The 16,492-nt window shown below is 44.3% G+C and overlaps 1 protein-coding gene across 8 annotated transcripts in view; it reads left to right on the top strand.

The window, feature by feature from the left end:
* RBM6 (RNA binding motif protein 6) overlaps positions 1-16,492 on the top strand; it is a 57,766-nt gene that overhangs the window by 17,843 nt on the left and 23,431 nt on the right. For all 8 annotated transcript variants that reach the window (XM_085590142.1, XM_021529169.3, XM_085590143.1 and 5 more), the window contains one exon: positions 4,278-4,351. In XM_085590142.1, the coding sequence (XP_085446268.1) occupies positions 4,278-4,351 (74 nt within the window). The remainder of the gene's footprint in view (positions 1-4,277; positions 4,352-16,492) is intronic.

Raw genomic sequence — 16,492 nt, 5'->3', positions numbered from 1 at the left:
CACAGACAGGGCTGTTGTCACTACAGGATCTTTTCATTTGGTCTTCTGAAACTCCAGAGATATTTTTTTTTGTCTTCACACTGCTTACAGCCCCTATGAGAGCAACATTGTGGTTTTCCTTTATTTAGATCTTTGATATAACAAACTATGGTGAAGTAACACATTACTGTGTGTCAGTTGTTCAGTAGAAACTGTGTCTGTATAGAGACAGGACTTATTTTAAATCTCAAGTCTTTGATCTCTATATCTGAAGCCAAAGAACAGTAATTTTAAGGCAGGCTTTCAGGATTTTTAGCCAAACTTTTGCATGCTAGCAGGGACCCTCCATTTGCTGTCAAAATTCACTTTGCTAAGACACGTCTGTTTCAGAGGCAGAATGTTCCTTATTCCAGTGCTCACAGAGCAGCTTCCTGGAGCTCTAAATGTGTCCCTACTCCTAAGTATTAAGCGTTTGTGCCATTTTCAGTGCAGAAGACAGCCGAGCATGCTTTGGGAGCATCCGTGAAGGATTGTGTATACATAGAAGCACTTAAGGGAAAGCAGAAGTCTTCTGCAATCTACGTGCATACTCTCCTTGCATTCTGATTTCATCTGTCGTACACAGCCTGTGGTACTGTAGACTTGCACAGCTGAAAGGAAGTAGCTAAATAAGGTACAAGAGTCCTTTTACACAATTGACCTAAAACACAGGGGGAGATGAGGACGTGCGTATTTTATGGCTGTGCTAGGGCCAAAATCTGGGCAAGTTCAAGTGTTCCTGTTGGAAAGATCATTTGGACAGTATAGCTGTGCTGCAGCGTGCTCAGTGTGTGAGGGAAATATCACACAAGGGTTTCTTTCCTTTTGACAGAATTTATGTTGATCATATGTACTTCTGCAAATCATTACTCCATTATAATTTCTTGTGCATCTTGAAACTGTAGTATTGTACTGATCAATAGGTGAAGAAGCCAGGATTTTTATCTTCATGTGAAAGCTTGCATGTGAAGTTAGGCCTCTTTGAGTCAAAAACCACACCACTGTTCTTCAGCAGTGGTTTTGCTTTGCTGGTTTGATTGCTTTGGTTTTACTGCTGTGGCCTGAAGAATACCAGAGGGTGTCCAAGAGGTCTCACAGGGGAGCACTGCTTACCTTGGGATGCCTGTGGAACCAGTTCCTGCCATTAGATGCCTGGCCCTGTTCCCCCATCAGAATCTCATGCCCTGCTTCTGGTAACAGCACCTAAATTGTTGGCATTCTGACAGGCAAACTGTGTGAAGGCTTTGGAAAAAAAAATATCCAAGCTCAGCAGCTGCTACGCAGACTGGAGCAGCCCTCTGGAGGAGGCAGGGAAGAGGCACAACAACAGTTGGTGGCAGAAGCCTCTGTAGTTGTTCCCTCTTAAGAACCAGCCTTGAGCCACTTGGTTTTGTTTCAAATGTTGTCCTCTGGGTAATGTGATTGTTGCAGATGGTGGAAAAGTCAGCAGCGACTGCATTTGGAAGGTGTGGTGCCGTTGTTCCACAGGCTTCCATTTCAGTTGCCTGCCTGCCATGGCCTAAAATGGAAGCATGCTCTGGAGGAGCTGGGGGCAGGGGGGGCAGAGCAGGGGTGGCGTGCAGCCCAAGGCTGATGTTACTCTGTAGTTCTCACATCCTGAGTGTGCTTGTCAGATCCATGCAAAGCTCTGGATCTGGGGGAGGGGAAAAGTGTCAAGCCCCCACACATCTTCAGCAGTGGTTTTCAGCAAGTGGCTCCAGGCTGCTCTCTTCTTGCATCACTACTTTGGTGCTGTCTGTGCAAGGACAGCTTGTAGTGAATTCCAGAACGCTGCGTCCCTCTGTGAGCTGACCACAAGAGCTGAATGTCTGCCCTGGAGCTGCATTTTGGCAGGATATGGGGCCCATGGTTATTGTTTTTGCACATGTTATTGCTGCTATGTTTGTGAGTTTGGTGGGGGAGAGCAGTGGAGGGGAAAGTGCAGAAGGAGAAATGTGCTCGGCTTCCCCTTAACTGTCTCCATGTAATGCTTGGAATGATCCTCTGGCGTACGTTCCTCCAAGTGTCTGAGCTTTTGTATCTGTGTATAACATTCAGCCTTGCACTTTCAGTTCTGTCATGCTGGATTAAATCCATGTCTAAACTACTCATTCCCTTCATGAGGACTGGGATGTAAACATCCTCTTATTGCAGAACAAATAGAATGAAAACTTCAGCAATCTTGCTTTGTTTCTTGTGCGGTCTCCTACACATGGAAGTAAGATAGTGCTCTGATCTTGCCTTACTGATTACAGCAAGCTTTCAAAAATCCTCTCTGAAGGGGAATGAGGAGCCTTATGGGCTGACAAATATCATTCATGCAGCCCTTCTCTAAACAGAAGAGAAAGAAGTGACTTGAGAATTCTGGATTTGAGTAAGGCTTTAAACTGTACCATGTGAGGCTGCACACTGTGCATGGAGTAGCAGAGGTGTCTGCCTGGCATTCAGAGCAGTCTCCCAGCAAGGGGCAGCACTGCTTCTGGAGAGCAGCTGCCTTCTGCAGAGAGGAGAACTTCAGTTTCAAAATGTGATCCGGTGTGGCTGTACTGCAGAGCAGAATGGATGCTGTGGGGAACAGCTGAATCAATTTAGTTCTGTCAATTCTGCCAGCTGAAACCACACCTCTAGTTCCAGGTGCCCACTTGATGTATGAGTGTCAAGTGCCTTTAGCTGCCTTCCACCACAGATGTTGTGCTGCTGGACTGCATCTTCCACTGAGCTGAACAGCATACAGATTGATAAATCTCCATTTAACATAATTATATTGACTAAAATAATATGGGAAAGGGAAATCAATTCCTCTCTGAGGTGGAAGAGGTGCTAGATTCAAATTGGAGTCTTGTTATTAGAGGCAAAGGTGCAAAGCTGCAAAGTCAGGATTGTGTTGTTAGAACAGGATGCAAAGAGCTCCCAGAATAAATAAATAAATAAAAATATTAAAAAAAATCCGTAGGGCTTGATGATGAAATAATTTTGTGTGATCCAGTCTTTGATATGGTAAGGTACAAAAGATGGTAAAGTGGGAGAGAAGGAAAAACTAGAGTGCAGCAAATGCTCTTAGGCAGAGGCTTGAGGGAGATGGGGGCTGTTTTCCAGGAGACTGGAATGCCTTGCCTGAGAGAAGCATGCATGGAGTTACCTTTTCATGGAAGGTGGGGGGGCTGAGGAACCAAATACACAACTGGGTTGAAAATACTGGAGTAGGAGGGAAGACAAACTCTTCACCAGGCCAGCTAGGTGCCTAAAGTGGCACAAATCACATGCAGACCAGCCTCACTCTCGCTCCAAACCAGCCAAAAGAGCAGCAGGAGGAGGGAGCCAAGCCCTCTCACTGCTTATGCCCATGTAGGATAATCTCTGCCTGTGATCATCTGGAAAGTACTGTTTTGGAGTGTGGTGGCCTTCACACATGAAGGGTGAGGTTGTGACTTTAGGTTGTTCCTCAGTGCTTTAGTTCTTGGAGATAGTTTCAACATCGGGCATGGATCTTGAGTTGGTCTTAGATTCTGTAGTGTTCACCCTGCACTTTACTTTGGGACATATTTCAGTGCAGGTACACAGTTAATTCAGTGGATCCCTTCTGCAGTGGTGGAGATGACAGCTTTCCAAGGAGTGAGAAGAGTAAAGGCTCTGTAGTTTCTTGAATCTAAACTTAAAGCTCCCACACCCTCTTGTGTGCAGTGATATCTATACCAAAATGAGAAAGCTGGAGTTCTTATTCCTGCTCAGCTGCACTTTTTCATAATGTAAGGGATTGGACTTCAAAAAGTAAGCAGGTGTTGAAAGAAAAATAGCAAAGGCAAAGAAATTGTGTTAGTGCTTTCTGAAATATTGCCCAATTAAAATGCTGGCTATTCGTGTAAAATACATCTGCAGCAAGGTACTTGGAAATGATTTATCAACACTTATTGGAGAGTGCTGCCTCCAAGGTAGCACAACGTGTGAAACTGGCAATGGAAAGTCACTATGACTTAGAAAAAACAAACAGCAAAGCAATTACTTCTTGCCCTAAGAAAGGGTGTGACTGTCACTGGGTTGTGTAAGGGAAAGTGGGAACACTACTCTTAACATTCATGGTAAACTGCACAGTTAATCATCATCCAGCTAGTCCCTGGTTTCTTTCTTTTTCATTCTGAGGTAGAGGGGTGGTGGTTAGAGGGCTTGTCATTGGAGGGAAAGGGAAATTGATTATTTAATGTGGCTTTCTGTGTGACAAGGCACTAACATGACTCCCGTCTGTATTTAAATGCTGTCCCCAGGTTACGACTATGGCTATGTCTGCGTGGAGTTTTCACTCTTGGAAGAGGCCATCGGATGCATGGAAGCCAACCAGGTTGCTTTACAATTCGGTCAATGCTGCTAGAAGATTTTTAATTTTTTTTTGGTGGGGTGGTGGAAAGCCATGAAGTTTTTGTGAAGGAAGATCTGTTCTTGTATAATACACAACACCGTGGTTTAAATGTTGTTGTTACCAGAATCTTGTATCAGGCTTAGAAATGCCAGCGGGAAAGAGCTGCTGGACGCCAAGTGGTCTGCCCTCCTCCCTGGTGTGTGTCAGCACACTGGCTGCAGTCAGAGGCTGGTGGCTGACAGACTCCTACTGCAGGCTTTGACCCTGCTGTTTTTGTACTCACTGAAAGGCAGTGGGGAAGAGCTGTGCTGGCAGTAAACGCTTCCCCCGGCTGTTGGTGCACACACACGTGCACGTGACTGTAGGTGCATACCCTCGTGTGCAGCTCTGAGTCAGCTGTGACTTGAGTGCTCCACTTTGCCATATGCCTTATATGTGGGAGAGATGCTTAATTGTGCATCCCCCCCATACCTATCCTGTCCTTTGGCAACCCGGAGCTGCAGACACAAGGACTACCCTCATGTGCAGTTGAGCCTGGTAAACCTGAACATTTCCAGCCCTTGAAAGGACTAAATTACTGAAATCCCCAGTAACTATTCAAGAGGGGCCTTTATTCTGACCTCATATTTGAAGCCAGAACTGTTTTCTCCCATACAAGAGCAAGATACATAAAATTTGTTAGATAAAACATAGATTCCCATCTCATACTGCCCTCCTTGTGCCTTGGAACTGCAAACGACGGATCCCTCAACAGAGCCAACTTCTGATCCCCCTTCATTCACCATATCCCTTAAGTCTCTTCTCTGCTGCTTTCTTCCTCCTAATTTGCCTGAGTAAGGATCCATATCAATTATCTTAAGCCTTTTTACCTGAATCCTGGATCTTGCTGTCATGGGAGGAGAGTTATGAGTCAGATTCAGAGCTGTGCATCTGCAAAAATGTACTTACAGTTAATGAGTCTTCACAGCTGGGGTTTCAAAGGTCCCACTAAGCACTCGCATTTGCCTCTATTTTCAGTTACAGAGGTATTGCAACTTACAAAAATGTTTTACAGAAATAATTCTGTTGCTGGGAAATAACCTGGCACATTCCCACTGAGGTGGTGGTGAGGAGCAGAGAGAGAGAAGGCTCCAGAATTAATTATTACTTTTACCATCAGTGACAACTTTTATTTTCCCTTCAGTGTTCCTACAATTCCCAATTTATTTTGTTGTCACTGGGGAATCTATAATTATAGATGACACTGCTTTTACCCAAATGCCTCTCCATATTCTCTCCACCATTCTGCTCACAGAAAATAACATTTTCCTCTGCAAGAGCAGTTCCCAAGTATCCCTCTTTTTCTGATTGTTGATACCTGCTCTGCCCTTTCTCCCATTTAGAGTATATGGAATTGGGCAGATGTTTTGACTTGATCAGGTTTGGTCCATTGCTCCAGCAGAGAGCCTGTAGGCACCAATCCTGAAGCTGAACTGAGTGCCTGCAGGTGCCCAGTAAATCACTGCACACACATGCATGGGAAGAGGCTCTGGCTGCTGTTCCACTGCTGCTTACACTGACCTCCCCAGCATCAGTTACAGCAGTAATTCAGGCTGAGGAATGCTTTCCTGTTCTTCCCTTCCCTGCTACTGACAGGAGTTGAGATCCCAGCCATACACACCTGGGATGTGCTAAAAACAGACAGGGTATGAACGTCTTCCAGTTTCCTTCCTGCTATACCTGGCTCTGTGTATTTGCAGATGAATGCTGAAAGATGGAGTGCTTGGAAGAGATCATCTCCCAAGATTCCATATGCCAATCTTCATCATGTTTTAGTAGACCTACAGTAGTCAGTAATTAGAGAAGTTGGAAATGTGGAATTTGGGATGACCCAAGCTACATGCATTTGGTCAGGAGAGCTGTAACTTCTCAATTGCCCCACATAGGTTAACTTGTCTAATCTGCTTTTGATTGAACATAGAAAAGAGCCCTTCTAATTACCTAAATTAAAAAAAAAAAAAAAAACTAGCAGTATCTGTACCTGACATACTGCAAAGGAAATAGGTGACTTTAAAATTCTCAGTAAGAGACAAATAGAGATCTTCAGAAAGGGAGTTATGAATTGTCCCTAGAGAATAGACATTCCACTTCAATGACTTCCAGGGTAGAGTTGCAAGATCATCTCCTTAGACCGAGAGTCTGCATTTTTGCAAGCTGCAAAACCAAAAACCTGTGTTAGCTAAGACACAGATTCTTTGATAGTTCAGTTATTTTCAGAAGGTTATCAACCGTCCCTGTCAAATTCAGTCACTTGTGAGAGCATAAATAGCAAGTGACATGCTGGTCCCTCACTAGTCAACCTGCCTCTTTCTCAGGCATCTAGAGGCTGGGAATAAATAGCTTGTGCAAAACCAACATTTTTGATGCTGTTTAATGCCTGTTGAACTGCCCCTGCCTGAAGAACAATTTGCTACATCCCTATATTGTATCATTCTGATACTGTGAAATCCTTTTGTTTTATTCAACACACACCAGCACCCACTTAAGATCATTGCCAGACTTGCAAACTACAGATTTACCAGGTTCAACTCCCTCCATTCAGTAAATCTTAGCATGTATACGTGACTGCTGAGATTTGAGGGGGCTTTTCTGTTACATATATTGTGATAAGGAAACACCCATATTCTGTGTTGCCCTAATTTTGCAGGAGACTCTCATTCCATGTATATTAACTGCCTCAGTTAAAGTAATGACAATAGATCCCTTATTAATTGCTTTGACTTGTTGATTGTTGCATTGGCAACTTATTCCAGTGCCAAGGTCCTACCTAATGTGCATGGAAGGTGCTGGGTTGCTGTTATTCCCAGCATGGAGGTGCTGGGAACAGGGCTGGATGAGTGCAGTGCCAGGTGCTGGCTCTCCCACTGGCCTTGTGGGGGCTCTGCCTGGCAGGGCAGATGAGCTGTTGATTTGTTGTGCAGAGCCTAGATCCAGCCCTTATAGCAGCCTCATGGTTGGTGATGCTCCTGGTGGCCTTTTGTTTCACAGTGGCTGTCACTTGAGTTGTGTGAGACCTTTTCTGTCTGCAATGAGCTTTTCTGTTGGGGAGAAAGTAATTTTGAATGGAAAATGGGGGTTTCTGTCTGCTAAGTTGCATGATTTCTCCTAAATAATTTTCCCTCCCTTTTTCTTATTTTTGAAAGGGTGTTATGTGGCACTTGTTGTTTCTTTGGTGTAGCCCCTGGTGTAGTAGCGTTCCTGTCTGAGGGCAGCAGGTTGGCTTCTTGGAAGCAACTTTGGGAATACATCCCATGGCTGCACTTGTCCATAGGCATGGGATCTTACTGAATTCCTCCTTCATGTGTAGAAAAGAACAGACATAATGAGCATGTTACTTGTGTGAGAAAATCAGGTGGGAAGTTAAGTACCCTTTGTGTACAGTTGTGTGTATAAAGGCAGGAGGAGCAGAAATGGAAGGAGCCTGTCTCTGCTGCTTGCATGTTTTAATTCTTTGAGTGTTTTCACTGAAATGGATTTGGTTTTTATACACATGGAAGCAAGAGGGGTTTTTTGAGCTCTGGAGCAAATGGTTTGTCTCAACTGACTGTGTAGTATTGTCTCAAAATTAGCTCAGGCCTCAAACATAGCAACACTGGCTGCATGAATATTTCCTAGCTTATTGCTATTAACTAACAACTTTGTGATCCTTTCCTCCTGTTTCTTAAGAAAGAGGGCAAGAGGAGAGCTATAGCATGAACTTTTAAAAATGCATACACTCTACATTATTGTGCAGGTGTCCAGGCATGTGCTGGAGTGGTTGTTCAAGACCTGCTCTCGTGCCTTCCTGCACTGAGGCTGACACTTGTCAGAGCAGTTTCCCTGCAGTGCTGTCCTGGTTCAGCTTGCTGAGCACACCAGTGTCTCCACTCCCTGCTTGTTTTTTTTTTACTGGAGAGAGTAAGAGGGATTCTTACTGGATTTGGTGGGTGCTCACTTGAAGCATGTCCCACTCCTGTGCAACTACAAACATCAACTGTGTGTTTCTCCTGCTCTGAGCCTATTCCTCTGTATCCATTCACTGCAGGGCCTTTCTGTATTCTGTGTGAACAGAACTTCTGGTGCAGATCAGATTTCACAGGCTTTTCACTGTAGCTGTTGGTGTTAAAATCCACAAGATGCTGTGACAAGCAAGCAAAGCTTAGGACTTTCTGTCCTGAAAACATTTGCAGTAACAAGCCACAGCTCTGTGTGGCTTCCCAATTAAATAAAGAAGGAGCATGTGCTTATCCTGAGAATGGAACTTCTCCTGTGACCTGTAATCTTGGGGTATTTATTGAAGCCTGTGGTACAGGGAGTGTGTTGCAATTTGTAAAAGAAAATGTGTGCCCAAGCATCAAAACGAATTGCTTTCCTTTTGGTAGAATGTGCCTAATTGTGGAGTGTGGAATTATTTTTCTAGAATCTGCCAGGTTCCCTCTGTAATAGAAGATGACACCTGCCTCAAATGAATTTTCACAGGCTGTCTGGTATCCATCATTTATTCTCTTGACAGGGTTACTCTGTCTCTTTAGCTTTAACCTGCAGTTGAGGGTGGTGGTGGCATGTCCACAAATACACTGAAATTAATTTGTGTGTTAGGCTAAGGGTACTGGAGATGGCCTTGCTTTTGATCTGTCCTCCTCGGATCCACAGGTGGCATTCTGCTTTTCATGTTGCATATTAGATGTGTGGATTTTGCTCAGGTTGTGTCATTAGGACATCTCCTTTTCTCCTGCTCTCCCTCACCCCCATGAAGACTGTCCTGCTTTTGATTGTGGATTTCTAGAATCTGCTTTTGGAGTCTTCCACTTTGAGTGAGGGAAAGGCTTGTATGCCTAGGCAGTTTATTTTGTAAACATCCTAATGGTCTGGGAAACATGCACATTGTGGAGGAATTTTTATGAGCCACCTGACCTATGGAAAGTTCTCTCCACAGGCTAGTGGATGAGTGGATTTCCAGGCAGCAGAGCTGATTTGGGTTTTTTTGTATCTGATTCAGTGTGTGACCTTGTCATGAGTTCACCCTGGTCTTACATCACAGAGGCTTGACATGTTGAGTCAATCATTTTTTCATTCCCTCTTGTGTCTCACTAATCGCCACATTGTACCGGTGTTTAATTGGAGTTGTAAGCTTTTGAGATCAGTATGGGAGCCTGCAATGGGGAGCTCCTGGAGCTGGGCAGACACTAAACTGTGAATAAGCAGTTGGATCTGCCTGCAGTGACCTGTGACAGGGCTGTGTGTGTGGGTGTACATGTGTATATCCTGCAATGAAGCTGTGATAAATGCATTGCCTGTTTGGAAGGACTGGCTTAATCTCTGTGTACTGCAGAGACCTTCCATGTGCGGAGAAGGGTGGCTTTTGTTGTAAAATATAACTGCCAAGAAGTACCAAAAATATTTCTCTGGACCTTTTTCTCTTCTGTCTTCTTAACATCTTCTGTCATCTCAGCTCTCCAAGCCGTGTGAATCCTCTTAGTCCTTCTTCCTTTGGCAGAGAAGGTTGTAAGAGATCTTCTGCCAGAGACTTCACACACTCTTCCTTTCAGCCAATAGCAGCTTCCCATCAATGTGTTTTCTCCAGCCCTACCCAGATAAAAAAACTACAACCTCCTTCTTGGCAGCTCTGTCCTGCCTTGCTTGAAGAAGCAAACCATGCTACCCAATGTGTTTTAAAATAAGTTCACTTTTCACTAGAAGAGTTGTGAAGCTGCATCTTCTTGCTCTACTTGTGTGATTCCCAGCTTGCCATGTCCCTCCACGTCCCTGCTCATATTTCAAAATCTTGTCCTCCTTTTTTCTCACCTTACCCATGTGGTGGGGACTGTGTGTGTTTGCTGCTGCTGAGCTGCTGCTCTGCAATGGGATTGTCCCAGAGGACAGCTTCTGGGTGAGCTGGCTGGAGCATGCAGCACATGCTTAAGTGGGACTTCCTCAGTATCTTTGATTACTGCTGGGGATGTGTGGCCCAGCAGGGTTATCTCAGGACTCAAATATTGCTGTATATTACAGAACTATCTATTCTGTGTGCTGAGGTTGTCTTGGGCTGCTATATAAATAGGTTGTTTCACATAAAGTATCTCTCCCTGCCCTTCTCTAAAATGAAACTGCTCTTCCTCCTGGTCGCTGCATTTCTGTTCTGGTGATGGGTTTGTTGGAATTTTTTGCCCATTGACATTAAAAAATCTGTGTGATGATGTAACTCTGAAATAACCATTCTTTCCCTGTAGATTATAAACGCTTTGTCAATCAAGTTGTTCTCTGTTAGATTAGATGTTCTGTTTACAGTGCCAGGAGCTGGAGGGAATAATTGTGATTTTCCTGAAATTTGTTTAAATAATTTGATCTGTGAGTGATTGAAAAGACAGGTGTCCAGTCCTCTCTGGTTGATTGGCTGTGTGGTCTGATATCTCAGGACTTGTGTTGCATCACTCACAGCTGCTGGGCAGGAAAAGGTTGGATATTCCCTGCCCTGGTGGCTCAAAGTGAGGAACCACCATGGGACAGCTGGACCTTTGGTCATGCCCAGCACTGATGTTGTAAAAAGGGGGGTACTTGAGAAGTCCTGCTTGTGCATTGCCAAGTGCAGTGTGTACCATGGGTAAGTCTGCCTCTGCCCCTTCCATAGGGCTCAAGTTGTGTTGTAGAGGACTCACTGGCAGAGCATTCCCTAAGAAATAGCTTTGGCTTGGTCATTCAGTAAGCAAAGCATTTTCCTGAGTGATGAGGCATCTGGAGCACTCATCCTTTGAATTCGTTTCTAGGTGAGATCTTGCCTTGAGCTAGGAAAGATTTGAAGTAATCTTTGGATGCATGGGCAGGATACAGATGGCTCCCTGTCTCTGTAGCTGTCAGGTCCTCTCCTTCTAATGTGTTAATGGAATAATCGTGTACCAGTGGGGAAATCTTAGTCATAGATTATGCTATGTATGCTACATATAGGTGCAGTTTCACCTTAAAACAGAGCTATGGTTTACTGCTGGCTGCTTCTTATCAGAGACTGTACACTTTTAAATTGAGTTTGCACTCATCATTAGTTGATTTTCTGTGAAGATCTGTAAAAACTCTAAATACATCCCTGTGTAAGCATTTGGAAGGTATGTGCCTCGTAGCCTCAGAGTGCTTCAAAGGAACATGGTAAATCAGGTGTAGGACAGATTGTGTAGTGCTGCAGCTGATAAATTGTGTATATGGTCAGAAGGGGATTTTGGATTAGGATGTAAAATCCCTTGATCAAGCTCCTATATGAAAGTAGTAGGACTCATGCCACTAATTTGCTTTGATGCTTTTGAAGTCATCCTTTAAGTAAGCTGGTGACTAACCAAACTGCGGCTGCACTCAGAAATTCCCTCTGTACTCTTAGAAGTGGACGGTGCTGATGATACCACTGAAGTGTCTTAAGGGAGATGAGCAGGCAGTGAGAGGGAAATGTCTGGATGGGTTCAGTCATGAATCAAGACATCTCAATGCACCACAACTTTCATTTCCAGAGTGAGGCCATTTTCTATCACAGTTTTGCCATAATGGTTTGCACAGGACCCGTCACTGAGAACGAGGTGACATAACTTGTTGGGCTGCATCCAATGAGTCCTCAGCCTAATTCCAGCAATGTCGAGGGGAACACCAGATATGTTTTACAAGCATATGAACCAGATTATAATGCTAGGACTCCATCTGGACTGTTTTGATAAGTGGGAGCACACCAAAATGTTGCAAATTTAATTTGATGAGTTGTTGTGAGCTTCAGCCTTAGAACTGTTCGTTCATGCTTTTGTGCTATTTTAGCAGCGATTGCTTTTCCATTATTTGATGCACTGTTGGTGTTGGATTGCTGAAACAGGAAGGTAAAATGTTGACTCCAGAGGTGAAAAAGCATGTTGAACTGCTCGCTTCCTGGGGTTAAGGAAGAAGGCAGAACCGCTGTTTCCTTCTCTTGAAAGAAATAGTCTGCCTACCCTTCTGCAGAAATCATGTATGTTTTTTGTGTATCTACAGTTTTGATAGTGAGAGAGAGCTAGAATTCCCTTCAGATGTGGATTTTAGTCTGTTTTCTTCCCAGTGGAATTTGTATTGGACCTTTTCAATTTAAATAATGGAAGTTCGGCTGTCTGGAATCGGGGCTCATTCCAAAGGAATACATTGCATTTTGCTGTTTTCTGCTTGGGTTGTGAGACTCATGTGAGTAAAATATTAAATTCAGATTCAAGTTTGAAGATGCAAGATCAAAGCTCTGGCAGTCAGCAACTTTTATTTGTGAATTTCTGTTTCCATTTGACTGTAACGGGGTTGTTAATGTTCTTGTCTAGAAATGAAATTATTACAGTGGAAAATGGGGGTGGCACGCCTAAATGGGCTATTGTGTCATTATTCATCAATCACAGGCAACAAGGAAACAGGTATTTAACACAGGAGGACACAGAGTTATTATCCACCCCATTCCCCTGCAAGCCACAGGGCACTTTCTAGACTCTTATTAAAGCTTTAATACCTACGGCGAGCACAAGAAACACTGTGTGCTACAAGATCAGAGATCAGGAGTTTTGCTGTCATTCTGCCTCTGTGCAGGACCAGGAAGCACAGGAGGTGGAAGAGCAATGAGAGTGCTGGCAGGCAAAATCCCTCTGCACTGCTGTGGAAAGGCACCCGCTTCCCCAGTCCTCTCACATACGGGGGAGAATGTCTTCTTCCGTCATGACAGGGAATCTGTGAATGGGACAGCCACTGACAAGTCCTCAGTAGCACTGTGTGACCAACTTACTGAATCCTGGCTACAATTGCTCCCAGAAGAGGGTTGTGTGGGAAAATCTTGGAGCTGTTTTGTACAAGGAGTCGTAGGACGGAGGTGGAAAGTTCTTCCTGGCTTCTGCAGAACAAAAGCTGTCAGATGTAAAGGAGCATTCTGCCTGAAGGTTTATTTTGTGGTGCTGTTGCACTGTGTGTATGTGTTGACAGCTACCAGATGTTGCATCCAAGTGTTCTCCTGCATCTCCATTGCTTCAGGCCACTTGTAAGTTCAGTTAGTTATGCCTTCCACAGGATGAACAAACAGCTTCTGAAGGACAGGGGCCTAAAATCAAGTCTGTCATGTAAGGAATTACATTTTTAACGAGGGTCAAAGCTATAAAGCTGTAAACATAAGATTTAAGTTTTTAAAACTCTGAAGCTGTCTTTAGAACAAGAGAATGAAAGTAATTTTCTCCTGTTTTCATAGACAACAGGGGAAATCTTTGTTTTTTGTGATGTACAGTCCATGTCTAACAAGGAAATTAGCAATATTCAGATGGGCTTCATGAACCAAATTTAAGCCAGGATGGCATTTAAAGCCCAAGCAAACATTTGATGTACTTTTCCATCAAGGATCTCAGGAGCAGAGTTAACAGAGAAAGTAATTTTAAGTCTTAAGAATCCCAAGATGTATTTTCATACACTTAATACCAGGTTGAGAAGTCTCACTAAGAAGCTTTCTCATGGTGCAAAGCTGTATATTAATGATATGATGACTAAGGTATTTTACTGTTTATAGCCTTAGGGTTTTGAAAGCCTGATTGATTCTTCCCAACCTGTGATATCACTGGAGAGGAGTGCTGAGGTGGTTTGGATTTTTTTTCCCTGACAAGCTGTTGTTCTGGGCCTGGTTCATGTGGAATTGGTGTGTCCACTGCCACTGCTGCCTTCTCCATCCATTGTGTTAACTCAGCTCTTTGCTTTTTCTTCCTTCCAGTGTGTACTGAGCACATCACTAAATGTAAGAAGTGAATTTCAGAAAGTTTCACAGACACCTCCTGATGACAGGGAAATGATTGATCCATCTGGCTCTAAGAAGAGCAGCTGAAAGCATCACCTCTCTGGTGCTCCAGTGCGTGCTGCAGAGAGGTGAGCAGCACACAGGGAGCTGCAGGCAGTACCCTGTGCTTGGCTGCCCTCAGTCTGCATGGGCCAGTACCTGTCCTGAGCCACCAGGTATTAAATCCCCAGGTATTAAAGTCCCACAGGGGGTTCAAGTCACAATATCTGAGCCACCCACTACTGTGCTGCTTATCTGACAGTTTAAAGAGATGTTTGTGCATGCTGTTTCCCCTTCCCAATCCCTTAGGAATTCAGCCATGCTGAGGCACTTGTGACACAACAGGGAACTGTGTTCTTTTCCTTCCTTGGTGCCAGGGTTATCAGAGGAACTGCTGTCCTGCACACTCACCTCTCTGGCTCTACTCTCCCAAAGAGCTGAGGTGAGCCACCAGAGCCTTGGAGCCTGGAGAGTCACTACTTCTGCACCCTGACAAGGCACTAAATTCCTTTCTTCAGCAGTTCTGGGAACTGACCAGATAGGAATGATCTGAATTTACCTCTGGACTTTGTGCAGTGCAGTTGCCTGAATAAACCTCTTAAACCTCAGTGCCCTGAGAAAGGAAGAGGTGCTGTGTCCCACAGGGAACTGTGACACCCACTAGCATTACGTTGCACCAAAGCCAGGCTGGCAGGGAAAAATCATTTCCCTCCAAAGGGCTTGGATAACTGTTTTCATGCTGTGTCAGGTTTCTTGGCAAATACTGACCCAAGAGGTTAGAGCAGCTGTTTTCCAAATCAGCTCCTAGAAGAGCTCTCAGGAGGCAGCATCTGCTCAGACACGGAAATCTGTACAGGTGCCAGCCTGAAGGTGGGCCAGCTGTCTTGATGTTCTATCCAGGTGTGACCATTAAGGATGTGGATATAGCTTTTGGGCAGGCCACCTCAAGGTCACATTGCTGGGAATCATCATTGGGATGACACAGGTAAGTGTTGCACTGCTGGTGGCAAATGGCAGGGCTCTTGGAGGCAGCGTCAGACACCCATTTTTGTCATTAACTGGGAATCTAGGAATATTGAGAAATGTTGTCCTTAAGGATAAAACTCTTTTCTTCAGAGGTACTTCCTCTTCCCAGGGTTTTTGGGACTTTTCCTTTCAGCAGAGGCTGTCCTGCAGGGAGCTTGCCTGAGCACTAGCTGCAGAGAAGGCACTGCCAGGGAAGGCTCCAAGTGCCTAAGAATGGAGTTTGGAAGTGTGTCTGGAGGAGCCTCTGGAGCACACCCTTCCCCTTCACAGCTGGTGTGCTCTTAGCAAACGTTTGCTGCTGCACTGAACACCCTGAGTTCTGTTCACTATGCAGGTGTTGGAATTGGTGTGTGTTCCCAAAGGTACATGCTCCAGAGGAAGCACATGTGTTGTTTGTGTGTGGGGTCTTCAAATGCTCAATTGAATTGTCTAGCAATAAACTTACCCCTTTAAGGCAGAGCTTTGCAGCCTTTTTTTCCACCATGGTTTTGCATTGGGATTGCTCTTTAGGGTTTTGATATTTATGCTGCAAACCTATGATTAAGGTGCTGGGTGTTTCCTCACTATTTCCCAGCTTCCTTATGGCCATTGCTAATTGTAAAGTATCCCTGAGGGAGGTGCACAGGAAGGTCCTGGGCTGGATTAGTGCATTGTGCTAATGTGCTTAAGTTTTATATTGTTTAACAGTGAGATGGGATGAGATGACCTTTCAGGAAAAAGGTGGACATGTAAAAAAAAAAAAAAAAAAAAAAAAGCAAGAAATATATCCAGGCAGTAGACAGTAGAGCAGCATTTTGGAGAGAGAAGGGAAGTCCCTGTGTTGGGAGAGAACAGGGTCTGTGAAGCAGCTGTTGTTCAGACATTGTCCATGCAGTAGCCTGTGATAAGTCAAGGAATATTGATGAGGCAGAGCCAAGTGGATCCTTCCCTAAAGCCATCTATGAATAATGATACTCAGTATGCAAAATATTTAAATACTCTTTAAGTTTTGATAGTTTAAGTACATTTTTCAAATAGAGGATGCAACCTGATTGATACTTTCCTGAGCATGAAAGTGAGTGTTTGACTTAGAATCATTTAGGTTGGAAAAGACCTTTAAGATCAAGTCCAGCTGTTAAAGAAACTCACATGGGCTCCTACACCTATCTCATTATTTGGCCATAACCATCCATGCTTCTCTTTAGCTGTGGAGTGGAAGCACAGCCAGAGCACAGAACTCGTCCCTCTTTGAGCTGTTGTCTCCAGATCCTCACTCTCTGGATCTAGAAATCTTCTGATTCCTTCATGCTGTAAAG

Source organism: Lonchura striata, chromosome 12 (genome assembly GCF_050655825.1).
Source record: "Lonchura striata isolate lonStrDom1 chromosome 12, ASM5065582v1, whole genome shotgun sequence".
NCBI classification, from domain to species: Eukaryota; Metazoa; Chordata; class Aves; order Passeriformes; family Estrildidae; genus Lonchura; species Lonchura striata.
Note: the sequence above shows the minus strand (reverse complement) of the source record. Positions and strands in the feature narration are given on the sequence as shown.